Source organism: Nannobrachium achirus (genome assembly GCF_963921795.1).
Source record: "Nannobrachium achirus genome assembly, chromosome: 9".
In the NCBI taxonomy this organism is placed as follows: Eukaryota; Metazoa; Chordata; class Actinopteri; order Myctophiformes; family Myctophidae; genus Nannobrachium; species Nannobrachium achirus.
Window position 1 is genome coordinate 27,553,395 of NC_137818.1, and position 12,482 is coordinate 27,565,876.

Consider the following 12,482-nt stretch of genomic DNA (forward strand, 5'->3'; position numbering starts at 1 on the left):
GTGCAAATGTGAGTAATTTGTCCTCTTTGACTTGAAGTTTGAGATGTGATTCCTTTATTATAGAATACTTTATGTTTACTGGATTTTGCGTTTAGCACCGAGCCCATTTAGTACTGAGAATCTCACTGTTGAAGCGAAACCACTCTTTCTAATATTATAGAAAAAGATTAGCCTAGTACTGTAGTACCTGCAATGACATTGTTCCCTTTCTGCCTCATAGCATTCAGCACTTTTAAAATAATCTTGGCAGACAGACAGTAATATCCTGGAGTCATCATGCTATTGTATTAATAATTGTGGTCTTGGCACCAGGTGTTGATACCTATGAACATGTCAAGAGAAGGTTGGTAGCGATAGTGATGATGGTGGCAAAGTGGTGGTCCCTAATATTTGCACAGTGTTAATGTAACCAGAAGTAGGGTTATTAATAATATTAAATATTAATAATTACATTTGACTTACAAGGGCATGCTAAGTGAGATGAAAGTTTCAGTATTGCCTCCACATTTCTTCTGTCGTCAGAGGCTGGCACCTTGCCTTGAAAATCTCTCTGCAGTTTCCCTACTGTGAGGAACCCAGTGACAACCAATGCTGAGGATGTTGTTTCTGCTAGTCATAAAATAGATTAACATGCCCAAAAGGCCTTTAGACTGCATGCGCAGTAAAAACCTCAGTATCGATTAAACTCCTAGAACACATATTCCACAATTTGAGCAGTATAACCCAAAATGGACCCTTACAGGTACCATATACCCATTTAGAACGGGTACACATTATTGTGTATCATTATTTTATGCTTTAACTATTGAAAAATAGCAGATATACAAGCTCACAATTTTGACCCGATTCTTTAAGTGTCTTTTGAATCCTTCTAAGGTTTTTTGAAAAACCTGTTTCTATGTCAGCAATCTGGCCAGCCATCGTCAAAGAAAAGGTCCTTTTCACTTAAATGGAGCTCAGTTAGCCTGTTCTTGAGAGACTAACATGTCAGTGGTGCTCAAACCTTTTCATGTGAAGGACTCCCAAAATTATATTTATTTGGCCACGGACCCCCATCTCAAAATATTTTGTTCCAGGGACCACCCAGAAGCAAAATTTGAGTTACAAACGTTCGCTTTGAAAATACATATATTCAAAGATTTGCACAAATTTTCACGACTTTTTCAAAAATAGCAGATCTACAAGCTTGCAGCGCGGCACTCGGTGCCGCGCTGTGAGCTTGTATATCTGCTATTTTTCACTGGTTAAAGCATTCAATAATTCTAGGCCTAAATGGGTTAATTTTTTACGCTTTTGCTGTTGAACTAACACCACCCTCCTATGACAAGGATAGTTTTACCCTTGGTGTAAAAGGAGTGGTGTGCAGACAGTGGCATGTTATCCATAAACGATTGCAATAATATCTCCTGAAAATAGAGAGATGGTCCTTCGTTGTAGAGCATGACATTTTTGCCTGCAGTGTGTCCCTTTTCTCTATCTCTCAGACGTCTCCATAAAGACATAACCCTCCAAAGATTAGATTAAATGAAACCGGTTTTATCCTTTTCATATTTCATACAAATTGAAGGCAGAGCACTCCAAAAGCAATATTGAACCTCCAAATCTAACAATTTAAACAACCTCAGGGCATCCCAGTTTCTTTATCAAAGATCCTCAATCATATAAATATATTCAAGTTTGAATTATTTATTTTATATTTTCAGACAGAATCTGCTGTATCAATGGATTTAATTGCGAATGTGGGAATGGATATCAAGTTACCGGTAGGTTGAAAATATGTGTTGGGGTTAATGGTGTGTTCCCTGCAACAGCAGAAACAAATCGGCAAAATCGTGCTCTTTCGAACGACCATCATTTCGACCGGAGGGTTAGCGACTCACTCCACAGAGGTTAGGGTTAGGGTGAGGGTTAGAGTCCGGTGTCGAAAAGATGACATGTAGTAACAGCGACACGCTCCCAAACAAATCTATCAGCCAAGTGACATCAGTCACATTTGAGCACCGTAGAAACTAATTTGAGAGAGTTTTTAATTGCACAGTAAAAGTTCTTAAATATTGGTTTTAAACACTTTTTTTAGTAACCTCTATTCTAGTAACCTTGTCCACTCTTTTCTTCTCCTTTACACCCAATCTCTGTAGCTGAGCTTGTATTTTTGGTGAATCTTCCTCCTAGAATAGGGATGCTAGGGTTCAAGTGGAGGCCAGTCTTGGGTCCTGAGATTACTTAGAAAGATGTAGAAGTAGTTCATATTAATAATACATATTTTTTATTGCAGTATAATAGAAAAGAAAAGTAAAACTTTGTGGACATTTTAAAAACAATGTTTTAAATGGACCTTTCAGCAATGAAACAAAAATATACTAAAGCATGCATAGTTTAGCACCTAATCCTCACTTGTGTTTTTCTGACAACTGGGGTCCAGATGCTGGCTGTTTTCCTTTCATCTGCTTTGCTCTGCTGTGGTGTGATTTGGAGATGTCACATTTGATGAATTCCTCCTGCCTCCCTGTCCAGCTGATGAATGATAGGTCTATAGGCATTCTAGGCAACTGAGACCCACCCCAACATGTATCAAATTTTTGTCCCCTTTAAAATGGCAGAGTCTGGTGTTCTGGAGAATGGCATGAAGACGAATGGGCGCGGTCCGGGTATGTTGAATGGTGCATCACGGCCATCATTCTGCCCCAAAATGATTCCCCATCATTTCCGTTGTAATCTGGCAATATATCATAAGCAGCCTGCTGCTGTTGATGAGGCTTTTTCAAAGTGCAACATTGTTTGCCTCTTCCCTCTCTGTTTTGCTTGAGAATGAGTTGATGTTCTGCAGTCTGACTTCGTTCCACTTCAGTGAATACGGCTTCAAAGTAGTGCTGCTGGTGCAGGCGTGTAGTACATCTGTCCAGTAGAGTACAGTAGCATACATCTGAAGGGTTTGACGCGCTTCATAATTATGTGGGCCGAGTCTGAATCTGGAGGTGCAGAGAGGCCTTGTCCAACGATAGAGGGACAAGGCAAGGATGATAAAGCTATGATTGTTTTTCACTGAGAGGAGTCAGTGATACTGACACTGCAGTCTAAGGTGTTTGGGCAGTTTCTGCTTGCGTGCGTGCGTGCACGCGTGCGTGCGTGTGTACTATATGGGAATTTCAGCACAGAGTTGTGCATATCTGTAGCTTGTCATTAAGGATTTTCAATAACTGCTATGTCCTCTGCCAGAAGGAGCTGATCTAGTTGACTTGTGTTTTCACACACATCAATAGACAGTGCATGCCATGGAAATACATTGCATCCAGTTGCTTTGAAGATGCTATGGATCATATTTTAACATTTTAACACTGACATCAGGGATGTTAGCTGAATCGGTATAATTTAAACAGTGAAACTCACACAAAATGCACAAAAGAAGAAAAAACACTGTAATAAGTAACTTATTAATAATAATAGGACAAAAGATAATCAAATAAATTGGAAATTGAAAATTTGAATTGGAATGTGAAGGACACATTTTTAGATGATCAGTTTCAATACTATGTTGGTATTTACACATCCCTCTGCTCTCAGTTCATTAAGTCAATGCCCTTTCCCATCCTTAAATAACTTTGTTCTGCTGATAAATATGGATATTGCAATATTCTTCTTTTTAGTCAAAGCTGATATGGCATAAATCTGTCTCTAATCTTCTAATTAAAAGAGTTTGAATAGCCTACACCTGCTAAACAGCTTTGAGTGTATGAGGTAGGTATATAAATGCTGAATGCAGTTGCAGTTTCCACAGATTTATGGCTCCTGATAATTGAGCATTTAGAATCTCATCATGTGTTGGTGTTGGTGCATGCATATAAAGGCTGCATTGCAGGACCAGTTGCTCACTTAATGCAGCTTGACTCAAATTCTATTCAATCAGTAGTCTAAACGAGTGTGTGTAAACATCGAGAGCAGGTCTGCAGAGCCTCTTAAGTTTATCCATCGATATTGCATTGACCTCCGTCTCTGTTGTCTAATACGATTAGTCATTTGTTAGACGTTGGGCTCAATGCCACCTTTTTAGTTGTTTACCGTTGTCATCAGGCCAGAAACACATTCAGAAGACACATTTTGTTAAAGTGAAGTGCCTCAGCAGCAATCAATGTGTAAGTGTTGTGCAGTTCATTACGGTCCTGTGTGATGCACAATAGCAAAAGCCCATCCCAGGTCAGAGCTAACTTTAGCTTAGCTTTCAGTGATGTGAAGTAACTAAGTACATTTACTTAAGTACTGTACTTAAGTACAAATTTGAGGTATTTTACTTTAATTTAGCAATTTCAATTCCAATACTTTTTACTTCTACTCCACTATTGCTCGGATCCAAATATTGTACTTTTACTCCACTACATTTATTTGAAAACTTTAGTTACTAGTTACTTTGTAGATTTTGATCACCATTACATCCATCCATCCATCCATCTTCAACCGCTTTACAAAACATGAATGTTAACCTGGTGAAATGCTAACTTGCCACGCTGGTGAGTAGCTAACCTGCCGACACTGGTGAATAACTTCTATGCCTAAACTAACCCAAACCTCAACCCTATCTATACACTGTAAAATCCACAGTGTTCATTTATCTTTGAGAGTGTAGATGTGTACATGTACCAAATGGGTCCATTTGGTTACTTTGTGTGTGGGCAGGGTGGTGTACAACATCTAAAGACTTAAGGGTGGAAGTGACACTCTCTCTATCTCTTATCTGTTTATGATAAATGATCTCCATAAACTAATTGATCTTTTGGATCTGTATCCATTTATGACTCATCGTCATAAAATGCCAAACACTGCCTGGCAACATTCTGGTTGGCTATGAATTATGGAGAAGTTGCCAAATCAGTAGCTATAGTATCAGACCAGTCAGTGTCTGATTTTAATGAGATACATTACAAAGATAAAAAATATTTTATTGTCTCTACAGCTCTTAATGAATAAAATATGCATGTGTTTATATCCAATTAAGGTTAATTCTTTATGGAAGAAATGAATCTTTCATATTGTGCTGCAAACTATGGCTTTATTAAAACTTGATAGTAAGACTTGAGTAAAAAGTACCACAATATGATCCTCAAAATACAATGCGGTGATAGATTTGCCAGCTGTTCTAATCATTCTGCTCTGAAACAACATTCATCATTGGCACTGAGAGCAGACTATGTTTGCCCCGAGGCTGTCAAGGAAATAAAACACTAAAACAAAGACAACGTGCCTCATTCCATTGTTCTCGGAGCAACTAAATCTTACTATACTGTGTATACAGTATATAAAACTTTATATATATATATATATATATATATATATATATATATAATGGATTTATTTTTGGCTTTTCTTGCTTTATTTCACATAGATACAGTGAGAGACAGTAAAGGCAGGAAAGAACTTCCGGTCAGATTTGAATTCGGGACAGGTAGCCTTATTTATATGTTATACTGTACGCTCTTACTCTGTGAGTCACCTGGGTGCCCCAACTTTATATATATTTTTGTCATCGCCACATCCCACCATGTGTACTATGGTCCCTTATTGCTGCCAACACGGTGAGTCACCGGGGTGCCCCAACTTTATATATATTTTTGTCGTCGGCACATCCCACCATGTGTACTATGGTCCCTTGCTGCCAACACACTACTGTTAGTCTGTGGATAGAGTAGACTACCACATGCTTTGGCCACTTCTTTCCATCTGATAGTGATGCTAGCATAATAACACACGCAGAGGTTCAGTCTGTCTCTCCCACTGAACGGGCTCCCTGCCCAACCAGTCGCTAGAGCAGCGACAAGGACACAATCCCCTGCCAAATGAACACTGCCAAATGTGTTGGTTGACGCTCCTGGCCAAGCCAGCAGCAGCGTTGCTCGGAAGCAAACCCAGGCTTCAGCGGAGGACGAGGTGGGCGACTGTTTTACCTCCACACCACCCAAACACATCTCAAATGAAGGACATTACTCTGCCATAAAAATAAAAGTTGCAGAGACTAAAATAATGAATGGTACAATAAGATAAAATGATTCTCTTTTTACTGACAGCTTCAGTATCTAGAGTTGTCGGAGGTACATAATAATAATACATTAATACTTTATAAATATATTATTATTACACTTATTAAGCCAAGACATTTTTTTAAATAAAAACAATGAAATGAATAAAATACTATACACAGCTAAGAAAAAGTTCAAGTTTAAAAACACAAGTCCATCTAAGCAAATGCCTTGTTAAAAAGAAACTCTAAATCCTCCCACATGACCCCCACAACCACACGCGCACACACACACACACACACACACGCGCGCACACACACACACACACACACACACACACACACACACACACACACACACACACACACACACACACACACACACACACACACACACACATACACCACATGCACACACACACACACACACACACACACACACACACACACACACACACACACACACACACACACACACACACACACACCATGAACCCTTCAGTTAATTTCCTCTGTCTTTCATGAACTTCACCGACAGATAGGCTGTCACACTTAATGTTTCTTGGTGTATGCTCTTTCAAGTTCATCACCAAAAGGGTCTTAACCTTGTGAAGAAATGGAGCATTGGGTTAGTTCATGCAGGACAGGAGTCCCACGCCCCAGCTAATCAGATGTCAGTCTGTTGCTTGAATAATGGACAGTTCGCTAAGCCCCACCCTCCAATAACAATTGTCCAATTTGAGCTTGGCAGCCGTTACAATTCACCATAGACTGAGACTCTCAGACAATTCTCGCATTAATACCATAGAAGTCAATGTGAAGTGAACACTGTGGTGAAACGTTGCTGCTGGGGGGACCTGCAACAGTGATTCCAGGTGTCCAGAATGGTTGGAGGGGGTATTTTTCATTATATTATTATTATTTCCCAAATAACTCTAAACTGCAACTGAAAATGCAGGCTGGGGCTGTGTTATCTGAGTTCTCTCTCTCTCTCTCACACACACACACACACACACACACACACACACACACACACACACACACACACACACACACACACACACACACACACATCTTAACGTCAGGGATATTACACCGCTCATCATAGTGATTAATGACATGAATTGTAATAAAGGTAAAAATCATATGAACGTTAACTGTGTTGACATCATGTCATGGTTACATCGGCACGGTGTATATTTTTAGAAACAAATATATTTGTGATGGAGACAGTCGAGCTGTAGAGCCATGTTTCTTCCTAGTGATAAACATTTGCCTGTTGGGCGCTCAGGTGACGCCCAAGTTCCCACCAGTCTAGGGGTTTGAAGATAAAAGCTGTCAAGTGGAGACAGTAAACAACACGCTCTCCCTTTATTCTCTCAGAGGAGATCTGTACCTCACACTCCTCACCCCTCCTCATCTCTAAAAGAGGAGACCGGTCCTCCTCATCTCTCAGACAGATGATTACGTGTGCAGGGACCAGAACACAAGTTAAATGGGAGTGATTGGAAAAGCCACCACCTGAGTTAGAGAATTGATTGTCCTGGCAGTCTTGACGTGTGTGATGTAAGTATCTGACAGCTGATGTACTGTGCACACCTTGATATTAGGATTCTCTTCAGGTTGGCTGGTGATATACTGCTGCACTCTCTGATGGCAGACTGTGCTCAGGGTTGATATTCACTTGGCAGGAAGTTGGCATGGAGGGAGAGATATGATTTATTATTAGACCTTTATTCATACAGGTAAATCCTGCTGAGATATAACCTCGCCTCACCAGGCTTTCTGGGGAGAAAGCCTGGTATTCGTTTACGAAACAGGTTGTTTGATCCGGTCTAGACCGGATGACATCCTACATCATTTTGTATTCAAAACGGACTACACTTTGGCCGGAACTACCAACCAGTTTTAATCCAGTTAGCGCATGCGCAAAACTGGGTCAAAAGACTTAAAACTGATTCCGGTTGGTAGTTCCGGCCAAAGTGTAGTCTGTTTTGTATACAAAATGACGTAGGACGTCATCCGCTCCCGACCGGATCAAAAGCTTGAAATTGGAAGCGATCCTAGGCTAGTTGAGATATAGCATCTCTTGTTAGAGAGAGCCCTGTCCAAAATAGCAGCAATACAAAAAGTTTCATAACATAACAGAGAACAAACATTAAAAGCAAAAATATGTGCTTGGGTGGCGCAGTGGTTAAGTACCTGACCAGTGACCACCACGTGTTGGTTGTGGTTTTCAAATCCACCGTTCTGCCATGGAAAGATGTGCCTTTGAGCAAGGCAACGAGTGAAAGGAGAGCTGTGGTGGTGCTACATCACAGGTCATTCTACCATCTTAAAGAGGTTTTATTTCATGAATAAACTGAAATGTTGTCCAATCTGTATGGTAGAGTATGTTAATACGATGTAACTTATATAACAATATAACTAATACCATTGGGTGCTTGGATTTTGTCTCCCTGCACTTCTATTGAGACATTTTGATCATGTCAAAGGTCATGCCTCACCTAGACACAGGGTCTGACACGAATTCTGATCCCCTGAGCAAGCGAAGCAGGCAGGCTCTATTAAGCTCAATGGTAAAAATTTCAAAAATCCAGGGTAGAAGAGGAGTTACATAGTCCAGCTTTAACTCTTTGAATACATGCATATTTTTCGGAGGGTATATGGGTCTGCAAGGAGGAAAGATACAGTATATACAGAAAAAAGTTATATCAAATTGAAATTGAAATGTCCCTAAACAGAGTAGCCTTTCTTTGGGAGATTACAAAAAAATGATTTGGTGTGACTGTGAATGGTCTCTCCTGTGTTCTTGAACAGAGAGCACATTAACTTTGATTGTCACTATACTAAATCACTCTAGCTCATGTGTCTCTTGGATTGTTCCTTGGAGGACTAGGTTGAAGCAGGCATTAAGGAGGTATTTACGAACCAAAATAGGCAGCCTTATCAGTATTCATACATCGTATAGTAGAACACACATTTTGAGGTTGTCTGACAGCAAAGCTTCTGTTTTTGCATAGTGTGTGCGTTCATGTAAATGGGCTGCTACGCTTGTCAAGAGTTTGAGATTTTGTCATTGCATAAAACATGAGTTAAATTAGGCAAAAAGTTGAATTTAGACACAGCACTCAGTCTGGTGTGGTAAAGTCTTTCTTTTGACTATTGTATTTGTGAATAAAAACCAACAATGTCTGGTGGAAGAGATGTGAGTCACTGTTATGACAGCGACTCCTATTAAATCCTTGTCACATTTTTTGGTTGACAATTAGTTATTTTCAGTGAATTGTCATACTCACTGTATGACAAATTGTAATTTAGTCATTTTGGTTTGTTAGGTTTTGTGTGTGTGTGTGTGTGTGTGTGTGTGTGTGTGTGTGTGTGTGTGTGTGTGTGTGTGTGTGTGTGTGTGTGTGTGTGTGTGTGTGTGTGTGTGTGTGTGTGCGCGCACACTTATGGGGCAAAATATGCACACAGGTGTAGTAGAATTACAGAAATGTGAGGTTTCAATTTACAATTTAGGCATTTAGCAGACGCTTTTAATCCAGACCGACTTAAAACAATAACGTAGGTAGACCACGCTCAGTAATGCTCATTATAAAATGTGTGTGTGTGTGTGTGTGTGTGTGTGTGTGTGTGTGTGTGTGTGTGTGTGTGTGTGTGTGTGTGTGTGTGTGTGTGTGTGTGTGTGTGTGTGTGTGTGTGTGTGTGTGTGTGTGTGTGTGTGTGTGTGTGTGTGTGAGTCTGTGAGACACACATCTGTTTACTACTCTTTGATCAAACTGATTATGCAGTGCAAGGTTCACTCATCTTAACAGCTGAGAAGTTATACGTCCCAGCCTCCCGTCCCAGCTGTACAATCCAGAGATGTGCAATGAAAGACAGCTGGCTGAGAAGAAAATGCAAATCACAAGGGCTTCTTCTTTAGTGTCTAATACCACAATATCCAACATCACTTATTTATAAATGCAGTCTGCCATTATTAGGCCAAATTAATGCAATGTTTCCCTAATGAAGGGTTTCTGTGAAAGTTTCTCTTTTTTCTTTTTGCATTTCCTGTAGCCGTGCTTTACTAATCCCTCTTCTCTCATTAGCGGCGTCCCTTTTTTTGTGATGTTTATGTAGTATTAGAGGCTTTTAAGCCTTCAATCGACTGGTAACTATTAAGATGGCAGTTTAATGAACTGGAAAAAAGCAGACATATACTGTGCTTTCTGCTGTATAGTGCAGACATACTGTACAGTACAGACTATAGGCAGGGGAAAGATGGAATGTAGTTGAAATTCCAGTTAGCCACATAAAGGGTTTTCAGAGAATGCTTCTGGCTGATGGTTGTGTCCTGAGAGGAAATGGTGATGATAGCACGCAGCTCCCTCCAGATATAGTTGAGAACACTCCGAAAGGTGCCACTATATGAATGAGAGAACCTGATATACTTGCTGTGAGGCAGTTACTACAGTGTGTTGTTGCCAATTGTGAGTGGTGTTTGTGCACTAAATAAAAATCTACAGATGTAGAATTAGGCCAGGTTAAAGAACAGGTTGTGGACCACGGGCCATTCTGCTTTGTGGTTTGCGTGTACTGTGATTCATGCGGGAGTCTGTTAAAACAAACGCTTTGTCTTTATAATAGTCTTGTTAAATGTGTCATCAGTTACTGGCCACACTAGACACATTTGATAATTCCATTTTACAGTGCTTGCTAGCTCAAAGGAGTAATTTAAGACTTTGGGTGACCTGTGGACTGCGAGAGAGAGAGAATGAGTTCTCAGAGTTATCTTGGGAAATACAGCATTAGTAGTAGCTGGAAGAAGCTTGCACCTCTGTCCTTATGTTCTGTTTTCTTGATAAGAAACGTGCAGAATGACGTCTTTATCTTGGACAAACAGAGTTTCATTTTTTCTTTAGTGCACAGCCTAATCGGAATATCTGATATATTTTTCGTTTTATCGCCAGCTGAGAACGCATTGCGCAAGAGTCCACGTTAGCTCGGGCTCTGAGCAGTGGTCACCTTCAAATGACAAGCCTCATCTGTCTCCATCCCCTGCTTGCTCGTCTTAGCTAGGCGTGGTATCTCCCTTTGTCTCGCACTCTGCTGTGTGACTCCTCTCCTCTTCTCCAAATCTGTGTGTCACTCCCACACTGACCTCTTGTCTCTCTAATTCTGTGGCGCTCTCTTCCTCCGGTCTGATCCTGAATATTGTCACGTTTTCCCTCTGCCCTCTCTTTTTAGCCCGAAACCTCGCCCTCCATCTTTGCTTCTTCTCCCTGTCTTCCCATCTGTCTTTCTCCACTATCCCTCCCTGCCTCTCTCTCTCTCTCTCTCTCTCTGTATCTGTCTCTCTGATTCTCTGTCTCTCTCTGTCTCTCTGTCTCTGTCTCTCTGTCTCTGTGTCTGCTGTCTTGTGTGGTGCTGCAGGGCTCGCTGGCTGATGTAATTCATTCTATCTCCTCTGCTAGTGTGAGAGAGGCTCCTGAAGCCAACGTTCTTCATGCAGAGTGCTCCTGTGGGAGGCTGTGAGCCAGAACTGACTGGCTGTCTCTCCCTGGCTTATTCTTTCTCTCTCTCTCTCTCACTCACTGACTCTGTTTTCTGTCTTACTCTCTCACTCCATCTCTCTCTCTCTGCCTCTCTGTGTATCTTCCACTCTCACTCATTCTATCTCTTCCCCTGTCGTCTCTCTCTTCTCACTCTATCTTTGTCCCATATGCACAATATCACGGCCAAATGTGGAAAAAGCCCATAGCGCAAATCCCTGGTTCTCAACGTACGATCCGGGGACCACCAGGGGTCCAAAACCTCCCTCGCAGTTCTGTAACTCTCAGAGTCAAATGAACACAAAGATGGGTATCAAATGGGGGTCCGTGGCGTAATGCATATCAAACTGGGGTTTGTTGAAATTAATAAGATTCACTGGCGTAAATGAAGCTATAAAGTATAAACAAACTGAAAGGACCACATCATGCCTGTCGATAGCAACGGTGGACTGGATGTGGCGTATGGAATGTCATCCTCAGGGTTGTAAGCAGGACCACTGAGTGAATATTTTCAGTGTTTATCGTATAGGGGGCTGGTGGTTAGCAGTGATCTGATCAAAGTATCCCAAAGAGAAGATCTGTCACAGAGGTTGTCCGTAGGCAGATTAAATGTTTCAGCCCTGGCAAGCACTCTAGGTCGGACCTTGGAACCGCGGTAGAATGTTTTGACGGTGACTGACTGTGTTTATGTACCATTGCAGGATCAGAAGCCATCTCTATGACAACAGAGGAGGCTTCGGCTGGGGAAATGAAGAGTGCGATGGAGGGTGACGCCAGGAAGACCAATCAGGTGGGAGCGATGTCGAAGTAGCAGCAGCTGTAGATCATTTTACACCGCCTCCCTCAATCACTCGAGGGGGGCTTCTTCCGCCTCGCTGTTTGATATGCAAGACTGCAAACCTCACCAGCCATGCCAGTAACTTAACATCTTAACACATCTC

At 41.2% G+C, this 12,482-nt stretch overlaps 1 protein-coding gene across 1 annotated transcript in view; it reads left to right on the plus strand.

Annotated features, from left to right (window-relative positions):
* Positions 1-12,259: 12,259 nt before the first annotated feature.
* The window catches only part of LOC308290747 (band 4.1-like protein 1), a gene marked incomplete at both ends in the record, with an annotated part of 37,784 nt that continues 37,561 nt past the window's right edge, over positions 12,260-12,482 (plus strand). Inside the window, one exon of the mRNA XM_080732656.1 lies at positions 12,260-12,331. Within this exon, the coding sequence (XP_080588782.1) occupies positions 12,260-12,331 (72 nt within the window). The remainder of the gene's footprint in view (positions 12,332-12,482) is intronic.